Below are 20,180 nucleotides of genomic sequence, written 5' to 3'. Positions count from 1 at the left end.
ACATATTGGCTGTTAATTAGTCATTATAAAGTACTTATTAAGTACTTATTAATGCCTTATTCTGCATGGCCTTATTATACAACCATTTAGCAATTAACTAAGAGTCTTCCCTAACCCTAACTCTAACCCCAACCTTAACCCTGACCCTGACCCCAATCCTTACCCTAACCCTATGTTAATAAGCAACTAATTAATGGTTCATATGTTCCCCATACTAAAGTGTTATCAACTTTATTTATAAAGCGTTTTTCGTACATAAAAGAAATGCAACGCAAAAGGCTTTACAGAGTTAAAAACAATACCCCGGTGACCCATATCCCCCATTATCACATACGTACGCACGGACACAGATACCAATCACAAACACACACGCACAACATACACACTTATGCAACTATATGGACAAATGATTGCATGGCTGAGTACAGAGGAGACATGTGTGTAAACACTATCACAGGAGCCATCTGCACGGCTGATAACCCCTGAGGCAGATGGCTCATCTGAGGAACGTTGGAAAATAAAAGCAATACAACTTGTAAAATAGTAAGAACCACAAGTAGAGATGAAGAATAAAATACAAGTAAGACGTATGCAGATTGATAGAAAAAATAAAATGAATTAACAGTAAATAAATAAATAGAACTATATTAAATATTGCATAACTAATAGGATAAAAAGTGAAATACAAATGACTTCAATAATGGTGGAAATGTGTCATCCCGTGACTTTGTGTCCAGACTTTTGGAATAATTAGTTGATGAGTGCCGAATGATCTCAGGGGCTGGGAAGGCTCATAAGGTAAAAGCAAATCTGAAAGATAAGAAGACCCAATACCATAAAAACATTTATAAACCATAAGAAGAACGTTAGAAATGTATCCTGAAACACTCAGGGAGCCAAGGCAGATATTTTAAAACTGGTGTAATGTGAGCCCGCCTTCTGGTGATCGTCAGGACACGTGCCGCTGAATTTTGGAGTAATTGCAAAGGTGTAATAACCTTTTTAGGAAGACCAAAAAGCAGGGTGTTACAATAATATGTACGACTTGTAATAAAAGCATGCATTAGCGTCTCTTTGTTGCCCTGAGAGAGAATTGGGCGAACTCTGGCTATATTCTTAAGATGATAACAAACCATTTTTGTCATATTTTTTTTTTAATGTGGTGGACCTTTATTTGGTTTGCCCTTGAATTTCGCTAACTACTTTGTGATTGTTGTGGCCTAAAATGCCTGCATTTATATCAGGTTTTTCAGAAACTTGCGGAAAAAGTTGGAATGTTTTGAGGCGTTTTTATTTTTATTTTTAATTAACATTGAATCAGCATGTGACATTTAGAATGTGTCAATGTTTATAGTGTTCTTTGGAATGTTAACCTCAAAAAGTGGATGTCAACAAAAAATTGCAAACAAATGATGTATTGGTGTTTTACTCACTTTATACCACACACTTAAAAAGTAGAATCTAGATCAGGCCTGGGCAATTATTTTGACACAGGGGGCCAAATTTAGAGAAAGAAATGTGTCTGGGGGCCAGTATATCTATTTTTAGGAACACTAACACAAAACCTCACAATAATGTCTGACTGAATGATAAAAACGTTATGGCAGACCAACTTCAAAAACAGAATGTAATTTTACAGTTTTTTACTGTATGAGACATCCAGAATGTACATGAAAATAAATGGGATTTACAATATTAACTATGAACGATAAAATACTGAATATTGACAACATATGAACGTTACTCCCCCTCTCCATCGACATAATTTACAATCAACAAAAATGCAACAAACACAGTTAAATATGAACGCAAAGGGTAAAAAAGACCCCACCTACAATCTGATACATCTGATACATCACTAAGCTTTAGAACGTTGTTGTAAAAATCTCTGTCCCTGACACACGCATTTCAGGCTCTGGAAACACTCTGTGGAAACGCTCCCCACCCACACTGCTTGGTGCCTCTCCTGAGCTGCTGTGACTTAGATTACCATAGTAACTAATTAGATTACCATAGTAACTATTATATCATGCAAAAGCGCAAAGTCCAACAATTCAAATACGGAGATTTCCCCTCGGAGTAAACGGAGCCAAGCACTTGTTTTAACGTCATTTTCCCTCGCTTCCCGCCGTGTATTTAAGAGCGCACTGCTGTGTTTAGATGGCGACAGGTGTGGAGAATATTGGAGACACTAGTCCCCACACTAAAAGTATACAGCGAAGGAGACAACTATTTGATGTATTGCAGCAGGCGATGTGTCGTGAATGTTGTCACACCTTGTTTATAAAGTCTTTATTTTGTTTACTGGGATGTGCACTCATCCTTTATTTAACTGCAAACTGTGTCAGTGTTCCAATAACATCAATACTGGCTAAAATGTTTAGTCATCTCATCAAATTGAACACAGGCGGTGAAGATTGTGTATTCGATGTGAGAGGTATCAGTCCAGGTTTTTTTTTGTTGGCCAAACTGTTGTACTGAATCACTAGGGAGGCGTTGGAAAAGAACAAAGCTTGTTTATTAGACTTCATCTTCATTAGCCAAACTGCTTTGTGTTTTATTTTTATATCATAAAGTAAACCCCAGGTTTTTTTTTTTACATTAATTGTCTTTCTTTTTCATGTCACTAAGGTGTTACTTCAAAAATCATTCATGTGACACATCATTTTGTTAATGTTTTATTGTGTATTGTTAGTTACTATATGACATATTTCTGCTCAAACTCTTAATGGATCTGTCCCGATACAGCAGGGGTGGGCAATCAATTTTAAGTAAATTTTGCTCAATATTATTTTTGATATACCGTAAGATAAAAAAATATAATAATAATAACAATAATCATTTCATTTAACCTAACTTAACTTTATACAAAAGCAGATTGGTTTTGATGGTTTTATTTAAACTCTTAATCCTTAAATTTATATTAGGCTATGTGAAATTGAAATAACAAAACAAAAACAATCATTGAATCACTGCAATTTATTTTTAACTTGTTCACACTTTAACTTTGTTACACAAACAAGGCAAAACAACAAACAACTTAACAAGTTTATAGAAATACTGCAATACAACAAACAAAAGTCCAACATTTTTCCCCGTCAGATTTGGACAACCATCTGTTGTCACACCTGCCAGCTTGTCCCATTTCAGTCCTAACATGTCCAAACACGCATTTACCTCTGTGAACAAGTCATTACCTGTGGTTGTCTCTTTAATTGACTGCATGGCTGCCAGCTACTCCGTGATTTGAAAGTCTGCAGTTATCCCACGTAAGAAAATGAGCAGCTGGGCGGTGTCACGTACATCGCAGCTCTCATCCAAAGCCAGCAAAAAACAGTCAAAGTCGGCCGTTCTTGTTCTTCAGCTGAAGCTCCAAGTTTCCAGCGATGGTCTCAACCCGCCTCGTTACAGTGCGTCGGGAGAGTGACACGTTCTCAAATGTGCCCCTCTTCTCCGGGCATATCAGCGCAACAGAGTCCAATAAGCACTCCTTAATAAACTCTCCGTCAGAAAACCTCTACTTTTTCTGGCGATTTGGTTAGAAATGACAAAACTTGTCCTGACGGCTGCATCTCTGGCGGTGTGAAATTTGGCAAAATGTCCTCGTTGGGTTTGCAGTTTTACCATCAACGCATCAGCCTCCCTTGCGCGCTCTTCATCAGACAGATTCCGATATTTTTCCTCGTGCTTCGTCGTGTAGTGGCTATTCAAATAATATTCTTTAAACACAGCAACCTGTGTACCACACATTAAGCACACGGCTTTACCTTTAATTTCTGTAAAGAAATACTTGGCAGTCCATGTCTTGTTGAAAACAAGGCATTCGTCATCAACTTTTCTCTTTTTAGCGTCTCGGGGGTAACCGGGCATCACTTGTCGCTGTGCACCTTCACTCACAGGTTACACACGAACGTATACGTCCATAAATAACATTTTTCAAAATAAAGGAAGAGTTGTATTGCACGCACGACATAGATGTTTTTTAAAATATATTTTGTAATTTGTGATTGACGCTGTTCACATTCACTCACAATCGCACATGAGCATACTTCCACACGGAAGTAATACAAATACCAGTTTTCAAAACAAAAGCAGCTCCGTTGTATTGCACACTCGACATAGATACTTTTTTAAATTGATTTTGTCATTTATGATTGGCCTCACGCAGGCCGGACAGGGACGCACAAATGGCCGAATGTGGCCGCAGAATGCCCAGGTCTGCGATACAGCATCTACTTCTACATAACTTAAAAAATAAAATAAAATAAAAACTTTCTCTATCAAAATGCACTGCACATCATAAAGGCAGCTACAGTTTCCATCTTAAAGATCTATAAACATTTTTTGGGAATGTCCGGCGGGCCAGATTGAAAAACTTTAACTGGCCGCATGCGTCCCCCGGGCCTTAATTTGCCCAGGTCTGCTCCAGATGGCAATACAAGTACATACTTAGAGATCATTGTCAAATTGCAGTACTGTTTTAATTAATTATACCTAATAATAGCAATGACTCATTATAATGACAGAAACTTTGCATGTCGTCCACAAGTTGCAGACATTCTCTTTTTGTTTTGTGCTTGAAAAGTTTCAACCACGAGTGCTGAACTTGGGTAAATGTTAGAAACAGTCCTAGACCTAATCATTCCTCTTCTGGTAAAATTCACTGAACAAGCAGATTTTACACTTATCCAGTAGAATGAACACTTAAAGTCTCCTATTTATTCTGGTACCAAAATCATCCATCCTTGTAGATGCAGAGAAAAAAAATGGGCAAATGGCCCCATGTTTAAAAGATTAATGGCTTTGATGGAAACCTAAATGCCACCACTTTACAAAGACATTTGCTTTATTCATTTTTCTGTAACCCTGCTAACTGACCCAAACCTTAATCAAAACACAGCCTGCCTAGCCTCACCATTTTCACTTAAACAAGGACAAATCTTTTTTGCATTCATTTAAATTGCTTATTTACTCTGCTCTCTGTTGTTGTGTTGTGTTGCAGTGCGGGAGTGGGTCGGACAGGTACCTATATAGTCATTGACAGCATGCTGAAGCAAATCGAGGACAAGAGCTTGGTCAACATCCTGGGCTTTCTCAAACACATACGCACCCAGCGCAACTACCTTGTCCAGACGGAGGTTTGTTGGTTATTTTGACAACATTTTATAATTAACCCTTGTGTAATGTTCATATTGTTGTTACTCAGCCAGCGTTTGTGGGTCTGATGGACCCGTTGCATTTTGTGGCTTATAATGCCTCACAATCAAACACTTTTATGTTAAAATACTGAACAGATGTTTACCTTATCCCAATAAACATATGTTCAGTATTTTAACATAAAAGTGTTTGAATGTGAGGCATTAAAAGCCACAAAATGCAACGAGTCCATCAGATCCACAAACGCTGGCTGAGTAACAACAATATGAACGTTGCACAGAAAATTTATCTGCCAGTTTCTGCATCCCACAGGGATTCTTCTTTTGTGTTTCTGCACCTGCGGTTCCCACACAAGGTTGCAACATTGTTTGTCAACACTGTCTGCTCTCATTTTCTCGCACATTTGACCCTCTGATGTTCTGTGTACCTACACTCTGTCCTCCTCCTGTCTAGGCCTGCTGTGTGTGTGTGTGTGTGTGTGTGTGTGTGTGTGTGTGTGTGTGTGGTGTGTGTGTGTGTGTGTGTGTGTGGTACACAGAACATCAATTTCCACACTTCTATTAGCCCCGGGTCCAGTGGACCCGGACATCTTATATGTAATAGAAATGTGTAGGAGGGGTGTATGGTCTGTGGTTATTAATAATGTATTCTGATATATGTTATTCACAGAAAATGAGCCAAAGTCAGTGAGTCTCAGTTTGAAAAATGCATTAATTGTATAATTTTTCTTTTAATAAAAAATTACAACGGGTCCCACAGACCCACACACCACACAAGGGTTAAAGTACATAGATCCTGTTCATGTCAAAAACCCATGTAATTCAACCAACCCATTAAGTCAACATAAAATCTGCACCCAAAGGGGTCATTTTTATGAAAAATTGGTCCAATTATGTCGACGTCTAAACCAGGGGTTGGCAACCCAAAATTTTGAAAGAACCATATTGGACCGAAAATACAAAAAAAAAAAAAAATTGTCTGGAGCCGCACAAACTTAAAAGTGTTATAATGAAGACAACACATGATGTAAGTGTCTATATTAGCCTACTATCAAAATGGCTGTGTGTCATAGGCTGATGCAAATCTTCATTGACAGAAATGTGGATATGTAATATTTATTCGACACCTTTTTACAACATTCGAAATCATTAGTAAAATGGAGACTTCTCAGTGGGTGAGATAACTCCTGGAAATGACTGGCTTAGAATGTCCAAAGGTATAGATGTGTGTGTCCAAGTTTAAGGAAACGACAGTCTGTCTTCTTCTAATGGATACAATATTTGCAAGCTGGGTAAAGTTTGCTATGGTCTGGAACAACATGGCACACAAACAACTATCAGAAATTCAGCCAATATTACATACAGATAATGTGTCATGAGACATGGAAAAATAAACTAAATACGCAGAGGAAATTAAATGAGCTCTAATATACCTACAAGTGTGGCATAATGATGCAATATGTACATACAGCTTGCCTAAATAGCATGTTAGCATCGATTAGCTTGCAGTCATGCAGTGACCAAATATGCTCGATTAGCACTCCACACAAGTCAATAATATCAACAAAGCTCACCTTTGTGCCTTCACGCACAGCATAAAACGTTTGGTGGACAAAATGAGACAAAGGAGTGATTTAAGACAACTTTCTGTGGCAGCGTGGGAGAAATGTACCTAAATTAAATGTATTTAATTAAACTTGGTGGTTTGCCTTCTCCAAGTTGGATATAGATCTTCACCATGAACAAAACATGATATGAGTTAATTAATTCACTTCACTACAACATGCAACCTGTGAAAATATCATGGTTTGGGATGAACATGCGACCAAAACATTAACTAAGCATTATGACATTTCCTCCGGGCTCCTGCTTCTGACGTCAGCACACCCACATTTTGGAGCTAAAAGTGGGCGTTCCAAAATGTGTTGAAATATGTTGGGGGGAATTTTACCTGTGTGTTTTACTTTATTCGACATTCCAACTTTGTCACTTTGCTTGGCTGATTCAGGAGCAGTACATATTCGTCCATGACGCCCTGATGGAATCCATCTTGAGCCAGGAGACCGAAATAGCAGCCAAACACCTTCATCACTTCACAAACACCGGCATGACCCAAGGACACAGTGCTGCTCGGACACGTGTTGAAAAACAGTTTCAGGTAAAGGGATTTGTTCATTTTTGACGTGTGTACAGTATATTTAGGAATGAAGCGCACATAATGGTGATTGCTCAACAACAATAACTCTTGTCCACATTAAGAAGAGTCAGCTAAAAGCTAAATATTACTGATAGTACAAAACCCAAAACCGGTGAAGTCGGAATGTCGTGTAATTCGTAAATAAAAACAGAATACAGTGATTTGCAAATCCTTTTCAACTTATATTCAATTGAATTGACTGCAAAGACAAGATATTTAATGTTCCAACTGAGAAACTTATTTTTTTTTTTGCAAATAATCATTAACTTAGAATTTAATAGCAGCAACACATTGCAAAAAAAGTTGGCACAGGGGCATTTTTACCACTGTGTTACATGGACTTTCCTTTTAACAACACTCAGTAAACGTTTGGGAACTGAGGAGACACATTTTTGAAGCGTTTCAGGTGGAATTATTTCCCATTCTTGCTTGATGTACAGCTTAAGTTGTTCAACAGTCCGGGGTCTCCGTTGTAATATTTTTGGCTTCATAATGCGCCAGACATTTACAATGGGAGACAGGTCTGGACTACAGGCAGGCCAGTCTAGTACCCACACTCTTTTACTATGAAGCCACGCTGTTGTAACGTGTGGTTTGGCATTGTCTTTCTGAAATAAGCAGGGGCGTCCATGATAACGCTGCTTGGATGGCAACATATGTTGCTCCAAAACCTGTATGTACCTTTCAGCATTAATGGTGCCTTCACAGATGTGTAAGTTACCCATGCCTTGGGCACTAATACACCCCCATACCATCACAGATGCTGGCTTTTCAACTTTGCGCCTATAACAATCCGGATGGTTCTTTTCCTCTTTGTTCCGGAGGACACAACGTCCTCAGTTTCCAAAAACTCTTTGAAATGTGGACTCATCAGACCGCAGAACACTTTTCCACTTTGCATCAGTCCATCTTAGATGAGCTCGGGCCCAGCGAAGTGTTTCTGGGTGTTGTTGATAAATGGCTTTCGCTTTGCATAGTAAGAGTTTTAACTTGCACTTACAGATGTAGTGACGACCTGTAGTTACTGACAGTGGTTTTCTGAAGTGTTCCTGAGCCCGTGTAGTGATATTCTTTACACACTGATGTCGCTTTTTGATGCAGTACCGCCTGAGGCATTCAATGTTGGTTTTCCGCCGTGATTTCCCCAGATTTTCTGAACCTTTTGATGATATTACGAACCGTAGATGGTGAAATCCCTACATTCCTTCCTTGCAGTAGCTGGTTGAGCGATGTTGTTCTTAAACAATTTGCTCAAGCATTTGTTGACAAAGTGGTGACCCTCGCCCCATCCTTGTTTGTGAATGACTGAGTATTTCATGGAAGCTGGTTTTATACCCAATCATGGCACCCACCTGTTTCCAATTACCCTGTTCACCTGTGGGATGGTCCAAATAAGTGTTTGATGTGCATTCCTCAACTTGATCAGTCTTTTTTGCCACTTGTGCCAGCTTTTCTGAAACATGTTGCAGGCATCAAATTCCAAATGAGCTAATATTTGCAAAAATAACGGTTTATCAGTATCAACGTTAAGTCTCTTGTCTTTGCAGTCTATTCAATTGAATATAGGTTGAAAAGGATTTGCGAATCATTGTATTCTGTTTTTATTTACCATTTACACAACGTGCCAACTTCACTGGTTTTGGGTTTTGTACATCTGTAATTCTGCCGCTCAATGTGAGGGCAAACACCATGTCATAAAGGGGAAAAACAGCTTAAATTGGCACATGAAAAAATAAGCACACAATTGACAGAGACATTTAAAATCGATCCATCTTTTTGTGAAATGTTCACAAAGTCTAACAGTCAATCTTTGCTGTACATTTCAGTTGGTTACAGAGTGCAATACCAGATATACAGAGTGCTGCAGTGCCCAAAAGGAGTGCAACAAAGAGAAAAATCGAATTTCATCTGTGGTGCCATGTAAGTCTTTCATTTTCCGTTCCATTAATACAATTATCTCAAGCAGGAACATCCAGCACTCAATGATTATCCAGCTGTTACAATATATAATGTGTATACATTGTCTAATAATGGTTACATTAAACAATAATTCTAAAGGGAGAACTATCAACCTTTTAAGAGCGCAAGACCCCAGTAATTTATTCCTAAAGGTCCAATAAAGACCGAATGGAAATGTCCCATAATATTTTTGGGTGTCTGCAAAAAATTAAATGGCTTTGCATTATTTCTTAACAAATGATACATTGTAGGATATACTTGTATTTATCCCACAATGGAGAAATTACGTTGTTGCAGTGCAGGTTTTTACATACAGGAGCAGAAGTAAAATGTAATGAATACAAAAAAACATTAATAAATACTACACTGCAAAAACTGAAATCTAAGTAAGATTAAATATCTCAAAAAAGGGTGATATTTGCTTATTTTCTGTCGGACAAGATAATTCTTCTCACTAAGCAGATTTTATGTTAGAGTGTTTTACTTGTTTTAAGGGTTTTGGTCATAAATTATCTCAGTAAGATATTACAGCTTGTTGCTAAGATTTTATGACCTATATTGAGTAAAACATGCTTGAAACTAGAATATCAACTGTTGCAAAGCTGTGTCATCAACACTCACAAGTATAAAACTACTTTTTTAAAGTAATAATTTCTTATTTCAAGCATAAAAAAAAAAAAAATCATGATTTTGACACAATTGTGTCTCATAATTAAAACAGATGACAGCCAAATGGACTTTGCTGTTTTATTTTCAATGAAACAATACAAAATACGTACTCCTATTGTAGTACAGTTGGCACAGTACAGTAAACTGACAGTTAATATTTAAACATTTAACATGTGATATTTCAAACAATTTTGAACAGAAATAGTTCATGTACATTCAGATTAATTCTTCAAAATTACAGTTAAAATTTTTTTGGCCGGGGGCCGGGATGTATATATGCGCACTAATTGACTGAAAGAGCACGCACTTGGCACGATTATGTCATGTTATCGACGGAAAAATGCATTTTTAGACAATATGATTTGCCTGAGCGGCTATGAGACCCCGAGAGTAACAAGCGGTTGCCTTGTTGCCTTTCCATTAAGAACAATAAATTAGTTTTTAGAATAAGTTTGCTGGTTTCAAGAAATGTAATGCCAGCGCATATCATTATGTCAAGATAATGGCACTAGCATTTACTTAATTTAAGAATATTTTTCAACATATTGAGCAAAAAGGTCTCATTTTTATTTTCTACCAAGAAAAGTGCACTTGTTATTAGTGAGAGTATACTTATTTTAAGGTATTTTTGGGTTTTTTGAGCTTAGCTAATTTTACTTGTTTTGGAAAGTCTTGACAAGCCAAACGTTCTTGTTCTATTGGCAGATCATTTTGCTTAGTTAAAATAAAATACCCCTAATTTTTGTAATTTTTTTTCTTGTTTTTAAACACTAACTTTTTGCAGTGTACACATTGGTCACTAATATGTACAGATAAAAGGGGATACAGGGGTAGAGGGGCGACTGAACTTGGGGACTATGACTTCCGAGTGAGGAGTTGAAAGCAGGCACTTTACGAACACAGACTAACGACAACAATCACCATCGCCTGTGATTCTTTGTTTTGGGTCTTGAATCTGCGTCATCATTGTTCACCAAAATAGACCGTTACAAAATAACTAGTTGACAAGTAAGCAAAAACAGGCGAAAATAATGTTTTAGGAACTCAGGTCAATCAATGTACCACCATTGATCGCCAACACGCTCTTCAGAGCAGACATCGAGGCAAATGTCCCCGAAATTGCGGGAGACATCTTCTTTCATAATCTTCTTCGCGGTTCAGAAATTGTTGACTTTGATTACACAGAATCCTTGAAATTGCCACAAATGCACCGGTACTGAGACGACTCGAACTGAAGCATGTTTACTTCTGGGTTTTTACTTTCGTAAACACGTGCGACGACATGGCGCTGTGTCTGTATTCAGGTCTATTTGCATTCTGGACACATTTTTTTTTCGTAATGTGAAGGACTAAGAAAAAAGTTCAAATTTGACAAAAAAAAAATCTGAATTGGACATCCTACCCTGAAGTGTTGTGAACGCACTGAACATAGCCTTCATGCTGCTATGGTCTGGCTCGACCGTTCTGAGGTAACAGTCAAAACTGGATTTTGTGTATAGTAACAAGTGTGTTACTGATGGAACGGATTGGATTGACAAAGGGTCTTCATAGTGTCTTTATAATAAATCTGTCTGCAATTTGAAAAACACAATACAAAAAAAAAAAAACACACCAATTTATTTAGACGGGGCTTCAACACACGAAAGAGAAAAAACAAACATAAAAAAGCTTGCTTGTCCGTCCCTCTTCATCACAGAGGCTCAGACTACGATGCAATCCTTAGAATTACTCTAATAACTTATGTATCACTGCTCAGAACCTCTAGTTCAGTGGTTCTTAACCTTGTTGGAGGTACCGAACCCCACCAGTTTCATATGCGCAAGTAACAAAGACTTAATTTTGAGTTATTTGGACACTAGGGGAACATATTCTAAGTAATAAAGACTTAATTTAGAGTTATTTGGTTAGGGTTAGGGTCTGGGTTAGAGGGTTAGGCCATGCTGAATAAGGCATTAATAAGTACTTAATTATGACTAGTTAAGAGCCAATATGTTACTAATTTGCATGTTAATAAGCAACTAATTAATGGTGAATATGTTCCCCACACTAAAGTGTTACCATGTTTTTTTACTGGTGCATAAAATGAACCGTGCATGAACATCACCTTGTTCAATCAACAAAACCAACACAGTGCATAAACTCACAACAAATTACACACCTGCAAACCAGTCAGCTGTTGCCGTATCCGCAATACGCCGATAGGGAGAAGTTTGTATTTACACGATGGGTATGTTTTGACCTCCGCCGAACCCCTGAGGCCGACTCACCGAACCCCCAGGGTTCGATCAAACCCAGGTTAAGGACCACTGCTCTAGTTTCAGAAACTATTTTGATACCACAATTGGTTCAAGGTGTGTTCTAGTTTCAAAGTAGCATAGCAATAGGGGAAGTCTCTTGATTTGTTGCAGCCTTGTGTCTTTTATTTACACATTTTTGTTTTTTTGTTATTGTTATGATGCATTTCCTTTTTGTCATTTTGAACAGCGGAGCAAGCAAGGGTAACCTTAGCACCCTTGCCTGGCATTCAGGGAAGTGATTACATCAACGCTTCGTACATAATGGTCAGTACATCCTGTCGGGATCTCTCTATTCGTAGCACAGCATGACTATATTTACTTACGTCAGTTTATATTGCCAAATCTGACTCTGGTCTATGGTGTGTGTTTGTGTTCCCCACAGAGTTACTACAGTAGTAATGAGTTCATCATTACCCAACATCCTCTGCCTCACACCACGAAAGACTTCTGGAGAATGATCTGGGACCACAATTCACAAATCATTGCGATGCTGCCTGCCAACCATGGACTGGTATGACACATTTCAGTCACTCTGCATTACCAGCTCATTTATAACCCATTTATCATTCAAATATTGCATATTGAATTATTAGCATCTTGCTGTTCTGATGGCCCACCAGAGTTAGTAATAATACAGCAGTGGTGTGCCGTTAGGGCCAGCAAGGCCTTCTCTGCTGGCCTAACATAAATCATGATCATAGATTAATAAAAGTTAATTTTATTCTACTTTCCATAAAGTATTCATCATATTCTCTTCATGTCTTATTAGGCTCCAGTGTTGCTTGTTTTTACGTTAGAGCTTTTATCCAATCAGAGTTCAGCTAGCTTGTTGCCAGCGCTGTATGAATTCTGCCGGATAGATAGACAGTTGCAATAGCCAATCAGATCCCGAGTTGTTGACAGTAGCCCACATAGGTAGCCTTACGCTGAACGTGACTGTGATTGGGTTTTCACTTGTCCCTCCTAAATGAGAATCCAATCACAAGTTGTAATTTGCGAAAAGCAGGAAGGGGCACCAGAGCCATACCTGGCCAACAGAGAAATCATCGCTTCTCACTTTTTTAACTCACAAAGAAAAAGTTTAAATATTGTATTTATTTATGTTTCTACATTTAATATGTTCTTCACAATTATTTTAATTTTGACAGAACCACGTGAGGTTTGTTTTAAATGCTGATGCGGGTTCGTTGATTTTTAAATGTGCTGAAATATAGCCTGTTTTGTACACTGTTGAGGTGATTAAATGTACAGTAGTGCACAAGTCTGTTTATGTATAGTATTTCTCCAGCTGTGGTCATGTGGGGACATAAATGATGGTATTTTCAGGGGTATTTATTAAAGTAGGACTAAGTATGACATCACTGAAGGCCTAGGTGGGAAATGCACAGCCCGCCACTGTAATACAGTAAATGTAAAATGTTAGTCCACACTGAACCTTACATGCATTAAGAAAGGATTCACGCATTGCTACCACTGCGTTTTCAGTCCTTACCTCCAAATTAGTTCTTGAATACATATGTTTCTAGACAAAATATATGTAAAACTACAAATAAATCAGTGTGTTCCAACTCCTGTTTGCCAATAACGGTAACACTGGGGCAACGGGTCGGCAACCTGTCCATTGCGATCGACCGGTCGATTTTTGGGACATTACCTGTAGATGCTGAAAATATGTAACAGAGAGTACGTTTGTCGCTGAATAGCGACTTTAACTTGACTTTAACTCCCTTACTCATTTCCCCCGGACAGCACTGTCGACCCTCGCGTTCCTAAGTTTGTGGCTTCGCTTCGTCGCAAATTATTTTGTTTTGTTTTTTTAAAGCATATTCTATGCATTGTCGGTCTCAATTAAATGGGACCTATGATGACTTTAATCAACATTTAAAACCCGTCCTTGTAGTCTATACCATACCATACCAACTTTATTTATAAAGCCCTTTAAAAACAACCACACTGCAAAAATTCAGTGTTCAAAAACAAGAAAAAAAAACACAAAAATGAGGGGTATTTTTTTCAGTTTGTAGGTGACGAACCCCAAGATGCAGAGAAGGCGGCAGGCATTGTGCAAGAAAACATGACTTAATGTCCAAAATATACAAAATAAAGAAAAGACACAAACCAGGAACTAGGAATGGAAAAACTGGAAACAGTGAACAGGGATCCAGCAAACAGGGACTAGGAACAAAAAGACAGTAAGCTACAAACAGCTACAAAATATAGCTTACTGCATACAGCTACACTGATATCGACACGACAGGTCGGAATGACAATAATCCAGCACTGACTGGAGGGGAAGGCAGGTTTAAATAGCAGCTGGCTGATTGACACCAGGTGTGGCCAGGTGCCAATCAGCCACAGCTGAGGGGACAGCTCTCAGAGAGACAAACAGGAAACTGAACCAAAAAAAGAGTGCTGACAGGAAATAAAACAAACACAGAGGAAAGACTAAAACTTAACCAAACTGTCAGGGACAAGCCTGACAATTGTATTTGAATTAAGCAAAATTATCTGCCAATAGAACAAGAAAATTCAGCTTGTCAAGACTTTCCAAAACATGCAAAATTAGCTAACCTCAATTAACCCAAAAATGCCTTAAAATAAGTATATTCTCACTAATAACAAGTGCACTTTTCTTGGTAGAAAAAAAAAGAGACCTTTTTGCTTAAAGGCCTACTGAAACCCACTACTACCGACCACACAGTCTGATAGTTTATACATCAATGATGAAATCTTAACATTATAACACATGCCAATACGGCCGGGTTAACTTATAAAGTGACATTTTAAATTTGCCGCTAAACTTCCGGTTCGAAACGCCTCTGAGGATGCCGTATGCGCGTGACGTAACCCGGCGAACACGGGTATGCCTTCCACATTGAAGCCAATACGAAAAAGCTCTGTTTTCATTTCATAATTCCACAGTATTCTGGACATCTGTGTTCGTGAATCTGTTGCAATCATGTTCATTGCATTATGGAGAAAGAAGCTGAGCAAGCAAAGAAGAAAGTTGTCGGTGCGAAATGGACGTATTTTTCGAACGTAGTCAGCAACAACAGTACACAGCCGGCGCTTCTTTGTTTACATTCCCGAAAGATGCAGTCAAGATGGAAGAACTCGGATAACAGAGACTCTAACCAGGAGGACTTTTGACTTCGATACACAGACGCCTGTAGAGAACTGGGACAACACAGACTCTTACCAGGATTACTTTGATTTGGATGACAAAGACGCAGACGTGCTTCTGTGAGTATGCAGCTTTGGCTTCTAAACATTTGATCGCTTGACCGTATGTGCGCAACTTTTTTTTGCGTATGTACGTAACTTTTTAAAAATATATAAGCTTTATGAACCTTGGGTTAGGTGAACGGTCTTTTGGGCTGAGTGATTGTGTGTGTTGATCAGGTGTTTGAATTGTATTGGCGTGTTCTATGGAGCTAGGAGCCAGCATAGGAGCTAGGAGCTAGCATAACAAACACGCAGGTGTTTTTATGCAGGATTAATTTGTGGCATATTAAATATAAGCCTGGTTGTGTTGTGGCTAATAGAGTATATATATGTCTTGTGTTTATTTACTGTTGTAGTCATTCCCAGCTGAATATCAGGTCACCCCCGGCTCTCACAGCATCTTCCCTATCTGAATAGCTTCAACTCCCCACTAGTCCTTCACTTGCACTTTACTCATCCACAAATCTTTCATCCTCGCTCAAATTAATGGGGAAATTGTCGCTTTCTCGGTCCGAATCTCTCTCACTTCATGCGGCCATCATTGTAAACAATAGGGAACTTTGCGTATATGTTCAACTGACTACGTCACGCTACTTCCGGTAGGGGCAAGCCTTTTTTTTATCAGATACCAAAAGTTGCAATCTTTATCGTCGTTGTTCTATACTAAATCCTTTCAGCAAAAATATGGCAATATCGCAAAATGATCAAGTATGACACATAGAATAGATCTGCTATCCCCGTTTAAATAAAAAAAAATCATTTCAGTAGGCCTTTAATATGTTGAAAAATATTCTTAAATTAAGTAAATGCTAGTGCCATTATCTTGACATAATGATAAGTGCTCGGCATTAAATTTCTTGAAACCAGCAAACTTATACTAAAACTCATTTATTGTTCTTCATGGAAAGGCAACAAGGCAACCGCTTGTTACTCTCGGGGTCTACTAGCCGCTCAGGCAAATCATATGGTCTAAAAATGCATTTTTCCATGGATAACATGACATCATCGCGCCAAATGCGTGCTCTTTCAGTCAATTAGTGCGCATATATACAGCCCGGCCCCCGGCCAAATTTTTTTTTGATTGTAATTTTGAAGAATTTACCTGAATGTGCATGAACTATTTCTGTTCAAAATTGTTTGATATGTCACATGATAAATGTTTAAATAATAACTGTCAGTTTACTATACTGTGCCAACTGTACTACTATATGAGTACGTATTTTCTCTTGTTTCATTGAAAATAAAACAGCAAAGTCCATTTGGCTGTCATCTGTTTTAATTATGAGACACATTTGTGTCAAATTCATGATTTATTTTTTTTCATGCTTGAAATACAAAATTATTACTTTAAAAGATTATTTTTATACTTGTGAGTGTTGATGACACAGCTTTGCAACAGTTGATATTCTAGTTTAAAGCATGTTTTACTCAATATAGGTCATAAAATCCTAGCAACAGGCTGTAATATCTTACTGAGATAATTTAGGACCAAAACGCTTAAAACAAGTAAAACACTCTAACATAAAATCTGCTTAGTGAGAAGAATTATCTTATCCGACAGAAAATAAGCAAATATCACCCTTATTTGAGATATTTAATCTTACTTAGATTTCAGTTTTTGCAGTGCACAGTTGAAGAACAAAGGGCTGTACACCACAAAGAAATAGAGGCAAAGGACAGACTAAAAAATAACATTTAAAACAGAAGTAAACTACACATTGAAAAAGCAAATACAAATTACCCTAAAAACAATTTGTTGAATAAAAAGCGGTTAAAAACAGTTAAAAAAGTTAAAAAACAGTTTAAAGTCTCATGCTGGGTTAAAAGCCAGTGAATAAAAATCCAATCCAATCCAATCCACTTTATTTATATAGCACATTTACACAACAAGAATGTTTCCAAAGTGCTGCACAGCCATGTTAAAAACAATATTAAAAACGATATTAAAAACAATATTATGCTACACCAATGACTGAATAAAAACAAAGAATAAATTAATAGAAAACCAATACAGAGACAATATAAAAAATAAATATGACTAAAAACGATTTTAAAGGGTAAAACCAATTAAAACAGTAAAATAGACATCAAAATGTATTTAAAAAAAACACACAGGACAACAGAGGACAGAAGACCACACAACTCACGTAGTGTTAAAAGCCAAAGAATAAAAGTGGGTCTTAAGACGAGACTTAAAACACTCCACTGTGGAAGCAGTGGAAAAATGGGTTTTAAGAATGGTCTTAAAAGTAGCCAAAGAAGGGGCCTGTCTCACATGGAGAGGGAGATCGTTCCAGAGTTTGGGACCCGCAACAGAGAAGGCTCTGTCCCCTCTGAGCTTGCGCTTTGATTTGGGTACCTCCAGGATCAGCTGATGCTGATCAGCTGACCTGAGGGACCGGGTGGGGGCATAGAGGTGGGGCAAGACCACATAAGGATTTAAAAACGAGTAAGATAATTCTAAAATGGACTCTAAATATGAATCTAGATAATATGTACTGGATATGCTTTATCCTGGGTACATTTTGCTCCACAGTGTGATGACAAATTAAACCGGAAGCAGTATTTTAGCTTTTCCTTTGCGTTTATCATGTTTTTAGCATAACGGTAACACCTTTGTTCAGCAGGGGTCCTAATTGTCCTTTAAAAAAAAGAGTCATTAAAATAAAATAGAAAATAGAAAAAATGGTCCGAAATGTGTCTTTTGATTTGCATTTAAGAATTGGGAATAAAATGAACTGAAGGTACAAGGACCCTAGATGAAGTTATCACCTCTATTTTTTTCCGGACACGGTAAAAAATACACTTTGTAAAGAGTAAATGGATTAGTCACAACATTAGGTAAACCTGCACACTCTAAGATCGATTTAGACATGCATTCAACCCATTTGCTTTCGGCAGCATTTATTTCACTGCATGTTGTTTTTATCATGCACATGCCAAGATTAGATGAAAATAATACTTTAACCTACCTTTTATTGCTTTTTCTTTATAGCCTAAAGCATGTATGCAAGCTCACACCAAACTGTGTTAACCTTATGATTTGATGCTTTGACATTGTTTAACACAAGTATCCCACATTGTAACAACATGTATAAGTCAAAAAAGACATAATTCATCATAAGTCTCGTCAAGCAAAGGAATTGCTCGATGCACTAACAATTTTAATTCTACAGTAGAATTGGCTTCTAGTTGAGACCACGGTTCCTAAAGTCAGTCTTATTTTTTCTATTCCTAAATTGGAATAAACGAGAGTAAAGGTGAACATGTGGTTGTTATTTCATGCCTAAAGGGCTTTCGTAATGTTAAAAGCCTCATTTAGAAGGTTGTAAACTGTTTTTTACTGTTGAATTGGATTTACAATTAACAATTTCTGCGGTAGAAAATGGATGGATGGATGGAATTTCTGCGTGATGAATGAGGGACAACTGTATGTTAACACCAGTACCGCCATGTCCCCTCTTTTCAAATACAACTTTAAAGGTTTGACCATTTAATAGACTCTGAGGGACCAAGGGGTTGATTGAGAACTAATTTGCTGACTCCTGTTATTACTAATTGCTAATCAATGTTTTACCACCACCAGGAGGTTATGTAGTCATTAAGTTGTCGGTTAATCAGTTAATTAGTTAAAGCAAAACATGTTTTTCTTTAACTTGAAGATAGCAGGTTAGATAGATCAATTGCTCTCCTGAAGAACTGTCAATATTTCCTTTGATTCTAAATAGGGATGCAAAAAAAAGGAAATTTAACCAATATCATTACCAAAAATGTCCATACCTTACAACCAATACCTTATAATGATAACCAATGTTTATGTATATATGTACAATTTAACAGTTCACACTTTTGTCCAAAATGTATACACTCTACCAAAAAATAAACAAATCTATTGTAGGGAATAGGAAAATGTCAACTGGTATTTTTCTACCTAATTGACGATAATTTGAGTACAAATACACTTCCTACTCTAATTATGACCCATGCGAACAATTAGAATCATTGCATGGAGCAAAAATAAGTCGGAATGTATTGATATATCAACTTTTCGATTATTTAATTGATAGACAAAAAGCAACTCAAACATTGTTAATATGACTTCATAAAATGGAAAAACATCTGTCCAACGCAATATATATAAATGAGGCTATTGTTATGGTTTAACAGGGGGAGATGACGGCAACAGACACCGGGGGAGTAATGTTCAATAATTTATTATATATATATATATATATATATATATATATATATATATATATATATATATATATATATATATATATATATATATATACACACCGGTAGTCAATATATATAATAATGCTAAACAATACTAACTAATAAACTAATCTAAAGAAATAGAGTGTGACAAAATCCAAGAGTGTGTATTGTGTAAGACTATGTGTGTAGCTTAGCTGAGGTGTGTGTTACTAAGTGTTGTAGAGAGCGAAGGAACACGGAAGTCCGTGGGTCAGGCAGATGATCCAGGGGCGGAAGCGGGGTCGAGAGGCAGGAGTGAGTCGTCGTAGTCCGGGGGCAAGTGAGGAGTCGAGAACTAGGAAGCGCGAGGGAGGCAGGGAAGATCCGGGAGCACAAGACGCACAGCTTGGCTCAGGGATGCACACAGGGAACTGCGGGGTGAGGGATGACACGACAATCAACGCAGGGAAAGCACAG

General features: G+C 37.6%; 1 protein-coding gene across 1 annotated transcript in view; it reads left to right on the top strand.

Annotated features, from left to right (window-relative positions):
• Positions 1-20,180, top strand: part of LOC133643376 (receptor-type tyrosine-protein phosphatase gamma-like) — a 705,805-nt gene that overhangs the window by 666,603 nt on the left and 19,022 nt on the right. The window contains exons 22-26 of the mRNA XM_062037895.1: positions 5,003-5,138; positions 7,165-7,314; positions 9,180-9,273; positions 12,466-12,542; positions 12,661-12,789. Of these exons, the coding sequence (XP_061893879.1) occupies positions 5,003-5,138; positions 7,165-7,314; positions 9,180-9,273; positions 12,466-12,542; positions 12,661-12,789 (586 nt within the window). The remainder of the gene's footprint in view (positions 1-5,002; positions 5,139-7,164; positions 7,315-9,179; positions 9,274-12,465; positions 12,543-12,660; positions 12,790-20,180) is intronic.

This window comes from Entelurus aequoreus, linkage group LG26, assembly GCF_033978785.1.
Source record: "Entelurus aequoreus isolate RoL-2023_Sb linkage group LG26, RoL_Eaeq_v1.1, whole genome shotgun sequence".
NCBI lineage: Eukaryota > Metazoa > Chordata > Actinopteri > Syngnathiformes > Syngnathidae > Entelurus > Entelurus aequoreus.
The sequence above is the reverse complement of the archived record's forward strand: the minus strand, read 5'-3'. Positions and strand labels throughout refer to the sequence as shown.